This window comes from Sparus aurata, chromosome 12 (assembly GCF_900880675.1).
Source record: "Sparus aurata chromosome 12, fSpaAur1.1, whole genome shotgun sequence".
In the NCBI taxonomy this organism is placed as follows: Eukaryota; Metazoa; Chordata; class Actinopteri; order Spariformes; family Sparidae; genus Sparus; species Sparus aurata.
Genome location: NC_044198.1, coordinates 22,056,579 through 22,070,972, shown reverse-complemented (window position 1 = coordinate 22,070,972; position 14,394 = coordinate 22,056,579). Strand labels below are relative to the sequence as shown.

At 40.9% G+C, this 14,394-nt stretch overlaps 3 protein-coding genes across 3 annotated transcripts; all 3 read right to left on the bottom strand.

Annotated features, from left to right (window-relative positions):
* Nucleotides 1-284: 284 nt before the first annotated feature.
* dtwd2 (DTW motif tRNA-uridine aminocarboxypropyltransferase 2) lies at nucleotides 285-3,984 on the bottom strand. The gene is made up of 6 exons (XM_030436566.1): nucleotides 3,371-3,984; nucleotides 3,011-3,101; nucleotides 2,240-2,334; nucleotides 1,952-2,150; nucleotides 1,236-1,364; nucleotides 285-1,119 (listed from the first exon to the last, which is right to left on the bottom strand). Exons 1-6 carry the CDS (start codon nucleotides 3,532-3,534, stop codon nucleotides 940-942), a joined length of 858 nt encoding a protein of 285 aa, XP_030292426.1. The 5' UTR covers nucleotides 3,535-3,984; the 3' UTR covers nucleotides 285-939.
* Nucleotides 3,985-4,163: 179 nt separating this feature from the next.
* On the bottom strand, nucleotides 4,164-9,045 carry LOC115593160 (cardiomyopathy-associated protein 5). The gene is made up of 2 exons (XM_030436565.1): nucleotides 8,647-9,045; nucleotides 4,164-7,610 (listed from the first exon to the last, which is right to left on the bottom strand). Exons 1-2 carry the CDS (start codon nucleotides 8,766-8,768, stop codon nucleotides 5,390-5,392), a joined length of 2,343 nt encoding a protein of 780 aa, XP_030292425.1. The 5' UTR covers nucleotides 8,769-9,045; the 3' UTR covers nucleotides 4,164-5,389.
* A 1,774-nt stretch (nucleotides 9,046-10,819) lies between these two features.
* stc1l (stanniocalcin 1, like) lies at nucleotides 10,820-13,857 on the bottom strand. Its single transcript, XM_030434973.1, has 5 exons — nucleotides 13,645-13,857; nucleotides 12,414-12,556; nucleotides 12,215-12,322; nucleotides 12,026-12,129; nucleotides 10,820-11,589 (listed from the first exon to the last, which is right to left on the bottom strand). The coding sequence occupies exons 1-5, from the start codon at nucleotides 13,757-13,759 to the stop codon at nucleotides 11,295-11,297; spliced, it is 765 nt and encodes a 254-aa protein (XP_030290833.1). The 5' UTR covers nucleotides 13,760-13,857; the 3' UTR covers nucleotides 10,820-11,294.
* Between the last annotated feature and the right edge of the window lie 537 nt (nucleotides 13,858-14,394).

Genomic DNA, 14,394 nt, shown 5'->3' with positions numbered 1-14,394 from the left:
TCACTATGATCTAAAATTAAGATGTTGTCTTTGCTCTATCCACTGTCACTCAGAGTGTTTAATTAATCTTTTAAAAAATGTTCTTTGCACTATTACTCACAGTGTATTGGTATTCTTTCTAAAATGTTCTCTTTGCACTATTCACTGTCAGTGTTTAAAAACAATTACCTGCCCGGTTTATAGTTCAATGAGTTATAACATAATCACATTTTTTAAAGATATGAATCATTTCATTTATTTCTCAGCATCTGAAATGGCAAATAAGATACTTAGATACCCGACAATAAAATGAGAAAATCAAGATTTATTGTCCATGTAAAATGTATTGACATGTTATTTATGGCATAGACGATCTTATGCAGACAGATTTACCTTAGTTTCTGTGTGTAATATCTGATAAAAAAAAATTCTTGTAGGCCTGAGGCCACATTTATGAGAAGTATTTAAAAACAACGGCTAAATTGTACTTTACTGTGCATTACAAACAGCACAATACAACTCAAAATTGCAGCTTCACTGTTTTCCTGCTCGATTGCGTGTCTGGTAGTTTCATGGAATATCGTGTGTTTTAGAGGTATTTTTAGTTTGCAACATATCTGAAAGAACATTTTTTCTCAATAAAAAAAAGACATCAGTGGAATCAGCCCTTCCAGATGTGATCAGCTGGAGCCACAGAGCCAATCACAACAGAACCACCGTAGTGTTTATAAAGTCTAGGGAGGAACAATGTAAACAGAAACCTGATTTAACTTAACTTCATCTTTAAATTATAAATTAGATTATCTAAAAACCAGAAGACAAAATTCCCATAAGTTCAGAGGTTTCCATGGCGGCACCCTGACGCTGCTACATGCTGCTCTGATGATACAATCCTGTGCAGCGTAGACAGCTGTGAGGACGGAGAAGAGTCGAGCCCAGTGTCTCTGCTCTGTCCCTCCCTCATCTTGGGGAGATGTTGTGGTCACTGACCAGTTTCTCCATCCTCTTTATCTTGCGTTTGTTCTTGGGCATTGGTTTGTCGTACATGCCGTTCTTCAGCAGATGCTCCTTGCTGTGATGGATCTGAGCGCCGTGCTGCAGCTGGAAGGAGCAAAGGGCTTTCAGGGGCCTCAGCAGAACCTGGAGGGTGAACGAAGTGTGACGACTACGTAACTCAAAGTAATGAACCAACAGGGATTTGTTCCTTTCGGCGCTAAAGAACAATGTAGGGTCTTTTGATTGACTCATCAAGTTACCTCTTGGATGTCATCATTCCGCTCCAGGATGGACAGGGCGACAGCAGCACATTCCAGCGTGGACAGACAGATGTTGGAAGGTTGGGTGCGGATCACATACTGACTGGACAGAGTCCTGTTTAGCTGCACCTGTTAACCAGAGCACGGGTGGTCAGTAATGTAGGTGTGGCAGTGGTGTTTATATTGCCTTCACATGTACGAGGGATTCAGAGGAAATGAGGCATACATGTAATCCATCTTTACTGTTTTTAAGTACTCTATTAATCTGATCCAGACAGATAAGCACATCTTGCGTACTTGTACATTTAAACTACTTGGAAGAAAGAAATTGTTATGATAAATGAGCCAGCTGGAGTTAAATAAGTAGGTGTCCACAGTGTTCACTTGCCCACGTTTGAGAGATATCTTCTTTTATTTTTGCATTTAATTAGTCACTTCATGTGGGGGAGGCAGCTTTGCCACCAGTGGGTGTAATCGAAGAATTCATAGTGTCTCCGGTGGACATGGCACTCTTCTCGGTTCCAGCATGATTTTTGTATTAAGGGTGACACACAAAGACAGTTTTAACTTAAAAAATCTTGGCTAAGATATATGTAAATGGCCTCAGTGACTCAATGGATAGCAGCGATTCAAAAATAAATACATCTCTTTTCAATTCCTGTTCTCTTCGCATCTAACCTCAACCTCTTGACATGTGTCAAGACAGTCACACAAACCTGTTTGGGCAGGTGGAACAGGCTGTTTTTGAGGAACATGTTTTTCGCCTGGCTCCAGGTGCCGTCTATGATGATCACATTATGTTTCACAGTCCCTACTTCCTGGTATTGCACCAACTCCTCCAAGTTCTGGGATTTGGGGCCCGGATACAGGATCAGCGTTCTGCTGTCCCGACACACCGCAGCCAGCTCTGGGTGCCTATGGAGACAAAAAAAATTATATATATGGATTGGAGACTTCACTCACAACATTTTGAAATCACTGTGTTAACTCGATATAGAGCTTACTTTTCCTCATTGAACCTCCTTCCAACTATGACGTTGCATTTTCCTTGTGGCAAACAAGCAGCAAGTAGAGGAACTGTGCGAAGTACTCGGCTCTCCTGAAAGAACATTAGAGGTTAGAACAGCTGATTTAACCAGGAGTCCCTCATAAAAGGCTTCATTGTGATTAGCTGGCATGTTTTTAAATAGTAAGTTTTTAGAAGGCCATACTCACATCACCAACCACAAAACAATTCACAAAACTAAATGTTACAAGCAAAAACTTCCAAGACTGAATTCACCGCTTAATTTTTGGGCGGAGGAACACTATCCTGTTGTGGCTTTTACTGATGTAGTATTCTCATGTTAAACTAAAATTACTTAACGTCATCTTTAAAAAGATTTAATAGGTGACTTAGATGAGTGTGTAACTCTTTAATCAGCTCCTCTCATTTATCATTTATGATTGATTGGGGACAAATCCACAGTTATCTATCTGTGAATCACACAAAGTCCTGTCCACAACAATAACATGATTGGTAATGCATCCCAAATAATAGTCTATAAACACTGAATAATCTGAGATGGCAAAAGTAACTAGTTGCTAAAAAAATCAAATACATGTAGTAAAAGGAGGAGGACGTATAAAGTAGCACAAAAAGGAGATACTCAAGTAAAGTACTTAAGAAAATCATACTTGGGTTTATATTGACTTTTGGGGAACCTGTTTTTTGTTGCATAAATTACATGATTGGAATTGCTGTCTTGTTTGAGCTTTATCGATAATACACTCACCTCTGCGGGGTGCTGCACGACGTACAGACATGACGACACCTCCAGGGGTTGTGATGGAAGAAAGGGACAGAGACACACCTTCTGAGGGCGACTACATGGAAGGAAAGTTGAAGACGTGAAGCTGTGATTGCCCACTTACTCCCCCGGCCTAGCCCCATCTCTCTGATTCAGTTGGTCTTGAGCCTTTTTCTGTAACGACATAAATCTGTTGCCTCATTAAAACATGCCAGTTATTTGAGGAGGAGGATGGGGAGAAGGGGGAGGACAGGGGGGAGAGTCGAGGGGGTTTTCTTTCCTGCCTGGTCCAGACAGTCTAACTTGGCTAGCTAGCAGCATTAGCTTCACTTTAATTCAGCTCACCGGCACCGTAAACACGTCGGTCTTCTCTCGCCAACCTCCACCGGGAGGGCTGCCAGGTCGCCGAAAGCGTCCACTAATCCATCTTCCGTCGAGGAGCTGTCGCAGGTTTCTGTTCCGTTTTCTTCAGGAGTAACTGACGAGTAAAGACTGTGGACATTGTCCATTGCGGGGTTAGCAAAACGCTAACTTATCGTAGAAGTCAAACACAGCGCCGGCTAGCAGAGCTTCAGCATAGAAATAGACTAGCTAGAATGAGCGACAACTGGTATTATAAGCCGAAGGTCGTTAGCTAATTATTTTAAACAAATGTATTTTCCTTACGAGGCTCGAATGATTTATTATTCCTTTCCTCTTTATATCATATAATGCGAATCTGCGTCAGCAAACCACTGCTCGCTAATGTAACGCAGATACACTGAGATCTGTTAGCAATTTAAGCTAACTGTCAGTTAGACTAATGTAATTTTGCTAACTTCTGTTGAATTGCTAACAGGTTTTGTTCGTATCTTAATAGCGAAGATAGGTCACCTCAAAATGCTTAGTTTAGATGAGGGACAATGGCGAAAACGTAAATGTATTGGCTTTGAGAATTGGCATAACTGCTCTATCTGCTTTACATCTTTGACATTGCGACTTCTTCGTGTAATATTTAATGGCGAGCTCAACTCACTGCTGCCACCTGTCGACGTGGAGGACAAAAAGTCATTTAAAAGGTTAGAAAAAAAAAAAGAAAATGCCGATTTTTAACACTATGTGTCGCCATAAACTTCTCTTAAAATGATAGTGCACTGGTAGAGTGAACTTCACTGAGAATTTTAGACTAACAAAATGACTCCCAGCATCTTTATTCATTTTATAACCCCTAAAATAAGTTTTCATATTGGCGAATATCAGACAACATATACACCGATGGTGTTTTATTTGCTGTAGGCCAACCAATATATCGCTAAGGCTCTAGTTTAGGGTAAATACTGCACTGTCTGGCCTAAAAACAGCTCCTTTCCATTGGCAAAAAAATAAATAAACATGGTCATAAATATTTGTTCTCTGCCTGATATTTGATGTGGATACTTTAGGGGCAGATGCACACATTTAAAATGTTTAAATTTAGCATTAATTTTAGTAATGGCAGTTTTAGAAAAACATATAAGTGACACAAGCGCATGTTTGCATAGTATACACACTTTTTTTGGCTGTTTACAAGAGAGAGCATGGTACACAGACTTCTGGTTGAGAGTCGAGGTATCATGTTAACAGCCAGAGAGGCTTTTTATAGCTGAAGATCCACCCAAACGTTGCACAAACAGACACATGCACTCTTACCCTTTTTTATTCACACTGGTGACCCAAACCTCACCTTTCAAACACGATATGATTCATGCACAACTGCCAACCGTCTACACCGGAGAGACTGGGTTAACCCTCAAAGACAAACAATACATTTTGGGGGTCTTTAACTTTCAGTCTGGCTCATTTAAAGTCACAGTTTTACATGTGCTTCATCTGATAATGGATGAATTTACAAGAATAATAAAAAAAAACGGCTGTCAAATGTATTTTTTAATTTTACTGTGAACTCATACAGAACCCTGGAAATTTTAGTTTTTAAATTAAAAAGATGTACTTGGATGCTTCAGAAGCTGCAACAATCAGGTGAAGAAACTACGTAGGTTTCTTTGGATCAATGTCAAAGAGCACGCAATGGCGTAATCACTTTCACTATGGAGCCAAACAAGACGCGTGATACCACTGAAAAGGCGAACGACTCAGCTTTCCATGAGTTTTGAGGGTTAACCTGGAGAAACAAAGGAAAATGTCCTCCTATGGATATCTAATCAGTGCGATTTCTGAATGCATGCAGTCTGAGTACAGGCGGGTACAAATGGGATCAAATTATAAAAGCTAGACTGAGATATACATCACACTCTTTTTAAGAATTTATCTCAGTTGGTTGTTGTTTCATTCTACTATGATTTTAAGGCACTTAATGTTAAACTTGTTAAAAATACCATCGCTCATTTAGAGTATAATACAGTGTCCTTTATCTTTAGCTGGTTCAGTCGTTGGGACAGTTGAACTATTTTCTGTTTTTTCTGTATCTGTTTTACCCAAATCTGATGACTTAACACCTGCCTCCTCTGGTTCAGTTTGTTTTGGAGATACCTCAGTCTCACTTGTTTTCCCTTCTTCTACTGTTTTAGTGTCCTTCCCCTCAGCTGGTTCTGGTTTGCTGTTTGTGACAGTTATTTCGCTGTTATCTACTACACTGTCAGTTTGTGCAGCCAACACACTCTCAGGCAGAGCAAATGTTTCCTCCCCGTCTCCATCTCCCTCGTCGGCGGTCTCGGCCGGCGATGCCGTCTCTTTCTCCTCCACCCTCTGCTCCTTCCCACCAGCCTCTTCTTCTTCCTGTAGAGCGACTTCAACCGGAGTCAGAGGTGTTAGGTCCAGGCATGTCTTAGGAGAGGAAGTCGCCTTTTTTCTTGGAGGAGCGACTGGCTTTTGCACCTCAACATCTTGTTTCCACAAGTCTTGACCTCCATGCCTGTGTTTCTCAACCTGAGCTGTAGGAAGATCATCTGTTGTTCCCCAGTCAAGTTCATCTGGGGGAAACTCGAAGCTTGAGATGTCGAGGGGATCGACTGGGATTTCAGCGACATTTTCAACCTTGATTGAAACGGTTTTGTTTTTCGTGCTTTTGCTCTTTGTCACTGGTTGGATTTCGTCCTCTTCTATTGAGCGAACGAAAGGCTCTAATTCACATGGAGAAGAATTGGCGCTGGATCTGAAGAAGTCCGTGACTTCCTCCTCTGAATTTGGGATCTCACTTTTGTCATGCTTGGACACCATGCCAAATTCATACAGATCTTGAGTCAACACTCGAGGACCTTCTTCTTTTTGGCATTTTCCACTTTCAGTTGGTTCCATTTCCAGCACGGGAGTCTCATCTATGAGGACATACTTCTCTAAATACCCCCTGGCCTCTCGGTCTGAATGCCTGCTGTGGAAAGATTTCTCAGAGGTCAGACTCTCTGTGTCTTCGTCTTTGGTACGACTGCCGATTGCCTCCTCGTACAGGTCCGTGTAAAGGAACGCCATGGCTTTGGGCTCCTCCAGCAAAATTTGGTCGATGATTTTGGGAGGTCCTTCCGGGAGAAAGATGGGAGTCAGGATTTCCTCTTGGCTTCCAAACAAAGTCGAACCGCTCGGTTTTGAAGGAAGTCTCGAACGTGCACCTTCAGCTACTCCGCCTTCTTGACTTTTCAGGTAGTCTTCTGTACCACCGTAGAAGACTTCATCAAGAAGCTCACTGGTGATTTCCTCTAAACTGATTGTGTCTGACTTGTCAATATCCACAGTTGTCGCTCTTGTTGCGGTGTTGTCTTGAGTTTGCGCAGGTTTCTCGATGTCCTTGCTCTCAGCGGTAACCTCAGCTTCTTCTACTACCTGTCCTTGCGTGATCACAGCAGGACTTCCTGGAGCTTGCGCATCAATCAGGGTGAATGCCTCAAAGTAGTCCACATTTCCAGGAGCTGCTCTACCTGGAGGTCTCGCCACGGGAGCTCCTGGTGGATCCATCAGACTCAAAGGTGAAGGCTTGACTTGGTCGCTTCCTGCTGCAGCTGATCCTGTTGTTGAACAAACCAGTTCGTAGTCATTCATCTCTTCAGTCGCTTTAGGAACAAGGCTGTCCTCCAGATATGAAAGATTGTCTGCCATTTCTTTGCTCTCCTCTTCGTCAACAGTCGCAAGTTTTGGTGGAACAACAATGTTGAGGATTTCAGAGCCCTCAGACACCAAGCTGAACAACAGCTGCTCTTTATCTTCCAGCGGATCGTTCGCTTCTTCGTCTCCTTCTTCGCTTTTCACGTTTGGCTGTGAGACTCCGACTAACTCCGGCCTTCCTGAGACGTTCTCAGAACTGAGAGCCAGGACAGCTTTGCTCCTCACCCTCTCTTTAGTTTTCTTCCGTCTTGAAATCAGCTCCTCATCCATGACGAAGATAATCTTTCCTGCTGGAACAGACCCAGGTGTTGCTGGCCGGACTGCAACCGGAGATCCGAGATCCACGGTGGAGTTTCCAGGCTCAGATGCCCAAGGCGTGTTGCATCGACTAGGAGTCGTCTCCCACGCAATCCCACTGTCCTCGCCTTGCATCGTCACCATGGAGAAGGAGGAGTCCATCATCAGGCACTGCATCTTAGGTCGCACGCTGTCGTCATGGACGGCCTGACGTAAACTGAAGGCACAGTGAAGGAGAAACAAAATGAAAGATTCCGTCTTGATTCCAGATCTCAGAAGCAAATTAAAGCCATTGTTATTTAATCTTTTTTGATACTTGTATTATATGGAGGATTAAGACTGACAAAAGCAAAAATATATCATTATACCATTAAATGCGCCAAAAAATTAAATGGTATTGAAAATAAGTGTAGGCAATTAATTTATAAAATGTGACCTAAAATATTATTTCTTCTTTAATTTGCCTCTGTTTTATTTACCTTTTACTATTTATTGACTTTTACATATAACTTTTCATTTTTGTATTAATCTATTTATTGTTACATTTAGTTATTTATGTTCTTTTTAATGTATTATTTTCTCTTATTCCTGAATTTATTTGTATTTTCTTTACGCTTTTCTGCTTCAAATTGCAAATGTAGGGGCCTTAAATCAATTTTATATCACATTTCATTTAAATATAGTAGTATAACGCCTGTTGAATTTGATCGAATATATATTTACTGATTTCACATCAATTTATTCCTGTACGTATTTTTGATTTTTAGCAGCTCCGATCCTCCGTAGTTAAAACACCTTCTGAACAAAATGACTGAATTTTCTTTTTTGGGTGAACTGGTCCTTTAAACTGCTTAAGAGAAGTGTCGGATGTAATTTGTGCTGCTGTTGAACTGTGTGGCATTACACAGAGAGGTGCCAATGGGGTGGACAAAATAACAGAAACACCTCTCAGTATATAGCAGAAGAATTCAATATCACCAAAACTACATCGTACAAAATGATCATGAAGTTGAATCATCACCCTTCCAAAACACTTTCAGACAACCTGCAAGAAGGTAAACAAAGTTGGTGGCTCAGAGGGAATTTCATCCGCTGATTGACAGTTTAATACGGGAATGAATCCAATTTATGACTGTAACATAAAACTGTTGCGTCTGAGCAGCTTGTTGAAGATGTAATGCTGGACTTCACTCTACTTTTATCAAAGTAAACCTCACTGCACAGAAAACTTTGGCCTTGACACTGAGCTCTACCTGTTTCGAAGGTGCTCCACTTCGTCGCTGGCCTCCAGGTTTTGTTCAGTATCTTCAGGTGTCAACGCCGTCATCTCTGCGTCCACGTCTGGCGCGGCCGAACCTTCTGTCACAGTATCCATTGTCGTTTTATATCTTGATGAATTCGTCTTAAGCCTCTCAACACGACTCAGTGCTGCTCTGTTGATCACATCCTAAGCAAAGCGTGCTTGGGTTCACTTTTCATACTCAGCGTTATCTTGAAATAGAAAACTGGTCTTCCTGTGTTTCATGTGAAGCATTTGCAACATGTTGGGAGGTTATTTTGTCATCTGTTCACACCGGGTGAACCCTTGCACTTGACATGCAGTAAATAAGTTAATCTGAGTTGGACAGTTTAAGCCTGCGACGACTTTGAGCTGTAAAAAAAAATGCGGCTACACGAAGTTATTGCCTCCTCTTATTTTTTTCTTGCCAGGTCTAAATATAATGTTGTGCTGGTCGCCTGTATCCGGTGTCAGGAGTCTGTCTGTAGGAGGCAGAGAAGAAAGTTCAAAGTGTTCAGTCTGGTTTTTACACAACTGATCAGGGATCAAACTGGTCCTGTACTGAGCTTTGACATTTGACAGGGGAGTGCTGAGGAAAACAAACCACATATTAAAGAAATAATTCATTTATGGGTTGATGTGCTGAACTTATCTTTAAAAAATGCATGTTGTTTTAAAAAATCTACTTTTCTTGACTCGACTTGACCCACACTTTCATGAAAATGTCAACACCTGTTTATGTCCATCTCTCAGATACTACAAGGAGTTGGGGAGGGTTGTTTCTTCCAGTCAACAGGTTGTATCTGGGCAAAAGTCGTCCTCATATGCCAACTAGTCTGGTTACCTTTTGTAAACCATAAACATGCACAATGGATATGAAGGCTAAATATGCACTAGAATCAAACATGCACTATTAAAAGATAATTAAGACATTTCAGTCCTTGTCAACTTCTCGTGCTAAACTGACGAAGAGGGGGGAAAAAACAAAAACAGAAAATGGCTCCAAATAGCTTGTGCGACATAATTCAAGTCTCCAGAAGCCCCAAACTACTAAACAGGATAAACACGGTGAAACTGAGAACAACTGGAAATCATAGACACGACAAGAAGGACAAACCAGACTCTGATCGTATACAAGAGGTCACGAGCAAAAACAAAGGTTGAGAACTCATTTTCATTTTGATGTTAAATAAATGAAGTAAAGTAAAAAGAACAATATTTCCCTCTGAATTGTAAATCACTGAGGTAGGAGTACCTTGGAACGTGTCTTAACTACATTACTTGAGTAAATCTAGAAAGATAAAGATATCGTGTTAAAAGTCACCCATATATATATTGTATACTACGTATCCGCTGATTATTAGCCTGATTATCAGGATCAGTGTTTTCATTTCAAGTGCAAATAATATGTGCTGCTTTGGCTCTGATCCAACATGCAATCTGCAAAGTAACTAGTAACTAACATTATCAAATACACGCAGTAAATAAATGCCAAAATTCAGTGGCATAGAAAAATAAAGTAGCAGAGGATGCAAATACACAAGTACAATACAAATACCTCACAATTGACCTATAACAGAGTACAGTACTTGAGTAAATATACTTAGTTACCCTCCATCACTGGTAACTAAAGCTGTCACATAAATCCTGTGGAGTGCAAAGTACAATATTTCTCTCTGAGATGTAGAAGAGTAGAAGTATGACGTTGTAAAGTACACCACTACGTAAGTAACTGAGTTAATCACTGGTTATTAGTTACTTTACACCATTGCAGGTCAGACATGGGATTAGTTCTGTGCTGCTGAAGAAGACATCAGCTGTTGATGTATATTTTCATATACGTTGACGCCACCTGGTGGCTCGTCTACAAACTATACAAATAAAGTTGAACATAAACTTAATTTTTGTCTTTTGTAGCTGGACAGATGATATTTTTACTGATTTCAACACACACGTCACACTATAACGCTCCTATGTTACTACTACATTACTACTATATTACTGTGCTTTATAGGATCACCATAACTCTCATAGAATGGTGTTATTAATATATATGTGTGTGGCCAGTTATATTACACTACATCATCAGCATCATCTTAGATTGATAACAGGTTCTGATCAGTGAAAGAAAGTCACACGAGCCAAAATCGATCATATAGCTTCATTTATTTCTAACACAAAGTCCAGACTTTTGTCACCATCACAGGTTTTTTACATCACAACAGCGTCTCATTTAAAAATACACCTTTGTCTAATAAAGTCATCTCAGGCTTTCTCAGGGGCCGTGACGAGCTCCACGACCAGCATGAGAGCATCGCCCGACCTCCGCAGCCTCTTTCCTTCTCTACATTAAATATAACAGCCTCATAAATTAACTTGTTTAAGAAAATAAATATCATAATCACTGTATAATAGGCCTCTTTTTAAATGTCTGTAACACAGGTTTCTCAGGGAAAGTGAACTAAGCAAATCACCCTAAATAATAACAATATTAATATCATAACATAATATTTATCAACCCGAACCCCCTTCTAAGCTCTTGGCAAAAAAGGTAATTATTGTGTAACGATCTGAGGAGAAAGCTGCAGGTTTCAGTGTGCATACAGTGTTTTTGTATGTTATCTAGTTTTCAGCTTTAGCCCCTCCATCCAGGCTGTCCACGGATCTCTTCCTGGCGAACAGGTGGGTGGGGTCTCGGCCCCTGAAGCCCGGCTGGATGTTGAACACGGGCATGTTCCTCCAGCTGGACGGGTTGTTGAACGCGCCGGAGCTGGAGCCGGTGGCGCAGGGTTTGTTCTGGACCAGCTGGAGGAAGGTCTCCATGTCTGGGCCTAAACGGGCCACGAGGCCGGCCCTCACCGCCGCCACCGTCTGCTCGTCGCAGGCCTGCAGCGACTGCAGCAGAGTGCTGTAATACCTGGACAACAGGACAGGACAGGGAACCTTGAGTCCAACGTGACGCGTTGTGAAGCTGGTGTATTTCCTTTATTTTATTTTTTCTTAATAGTGCTTTTATTGTGAAATGTTTGCAGGAACTTGATGGAAAAGAAAAAATAAAGCCACATTTTGGGCTGAAACCTTTTTTATTATTTATTATTTTGAAGTTAAACGTAAAAGGGAATGTTAAGCAATAAAAATACAATGTGTCACAGTCGTCATGATGGACTGCAGTGCTGCTACAGCCTCACTCAGGGGCTCTTCTTATGTTCCTAGTAGCATTTGACTATTAGCATGCTAGTATTAGCTGTGTAAGTCAAAGTACAGCCTCACAGAGCTTCAACCAGGGCTGTAGTCTCTTTATGTTCCCATATTATTATGACTGCGGTGTGTGAGACAGGTGTGTGTGTCCTGACCTGTTGGGGAAGTGAGTCGGCACCTGCACCACCTCTCCGATGGCATCAGGGTTGGTTCGAGCCACAGTACAGATGTCGAGGCTGGTGTAACACTCTTCTTGCACCTTTAACAAGACAAAAAACACAAACTTAGTGAGTGGAGATCAGAGAGGAGCTTGTGGCGTAATTGAGAGTCGGGAGTTCACAAACCTCAGCGATCATCCTCTGGAAGATGTTGCAGCGGCGGATAGTCTGGAAAACCTTGGATGAGATTCCCTGAGAGATGCAGTGCAGACTTTTCTTCACAAAGGTTTTACCCTGGAGAGAAACACACAAACACAGGTGAGACAGACAGACAGACAGGTGGACAGGTGGATGGTGTGATGGACGGACAGACTGTTAATCCCACCTCTGTGTTGAAGGTCGCAGCAGTGTGGAGGAAGAGTTCACAGATTTCATGCATCCCGTCGGTGTCGCAGGTCGAGTTTTCCAGACAGGAGAAGAACCCGCAGCCCACGGCAACGGCTTCGTTCAAACATCTGGCCACATCAGCTGCAAACAGACACATTTAGCACGGGACAGCAGCCGATTCGTATTTTCATTGGGGATTGATCTGCTGATTATTTTCTCCATTAATTGATTGATAGATTGTGACACCTTCAATAAGCAACAGTCAAAATCTCGAAACCATTAAAAATGATCAAAATTATTGAAATAATTTGAAGGAATAAACAGCAGCTGCTCACATTTGTCAAGCTGAATATGGAGAACTAAAATAAATTAAAAAATAAATAGTTCAATAAATGTCTTAATATGCCTTTAAATGGACAAGTAATTGTTTTATAAAAACAACTTTTTTTTTACTTTAACCAGTTAGTTTTCCATTTAAGTTGCTCAGTTATTCATTTTATAAACTATTGCTTAATAAATTATTTGAAATAATGTGATAATAATAATAATAATAATAATAATTATGTGATAATTTGTCTTGTGAAGCAAGAATGCATAAAGGAATACAAAAAGATAATACAAAAATAAAAATGTCTGTCAAAATAAATAGTGGTGATCATGCAAAAAGGGGCAAATAATACAGAAACAAAAACCTAAATAAACAAATTACAAACTGAATAAATTAATAGATAAAATGGGAAACTGAATTGATAAAAAGTTAAGTGTCCCATTTACAAAAAAACACAATGTGTATAATGTTTAATTTTATTTTTGGTGCATTAATCAGCATTATAATTAACTTATTGAGCCATTCATGTATTGCATTATTTTTTTATTTTGGCAGTTTCAGTCCTCCACAACCGGAAGTGGAAAAAAAATCTCAAAATCTACCAATTTTTTCAGCTGCACTTGTATAAACTTTTAGGTAGTTTTATAGTGACTAAATCGGGCAGAAAAATGTGGTAAAAAGTCCAACATTCCCTTCAGAGATGTAGTGGAGTAGAAGTAAGAAGTACCAGAAAAGAAGTAGCCTACTTCAAAATAAAGTACAGTACTTGAGTAAATGTACTTAGTTACATTCCACCAAACAAAAAGTAGAAACAATGAGAAACAAACTTTAGTTTTCATGTAAACCAGACTCAGAACAGTAAACCAGACTAAAACCGAACCGGAACAGAACCGGGACTCACTCGGGCTGTTGGCGGAGAATCGTGCCCGGCGGGGAGCAGCTGCCTCCGGCAGCATCTCGAAGCAGGCGGCGGCGCTGAGGCCGAGGAGCAGCAGCAGAGCGGAGCCGGGCAGCATGGTGTCTTCTCGGGGTGCGGAGGACGGATGAGGTGGCTCTGGTTCAGGTCTTCAGTCGTCCTGGTGGTCCTGCCTGGTCTGCTACATCCCTCCACACCTGGTATTTCTATCATGTCCGGCCGGGACGGACCAATCAGAGGGCGCCGTTCCCGCGCGGGGGGGAGCGCTGCTAATGGATTATTCATGAGTGTAATTAACCCACACAGCTAATTGGATATTTCCACTCATACCAAAAGATACACGAAGTTTACGAACAGGAAGGTGGATAATTTTAGATTCTGCCTGTTTTTGAAGCACAAAACACAAACTAGGAGAAATATATTCGAAAAATAAAGAGAAGAACAATTAGTTATAAAAGTTAGGAACTGAATCAGACTGACAAACAACACAAGTGAGTCACAAAAAGTGTCCTTACAGTAAGTTGTATTGTTATCTTTAACATGATTCTCTCCAGCTGCAGCATGTTTTGTTATTAACAGGTGATAATAATTTGGTTTATCTTGAGTTTTCTTGTTGTTGTTGAACTTTCTTAAAATAGCAGCACGAGAAGGAAACAGGATGCTTCAGTTTCTAATTCCAGTCACGACTGTTTTTCCTGTGAAGTCGATCAGTCGAGTAGAAACAGCTGATGAGTG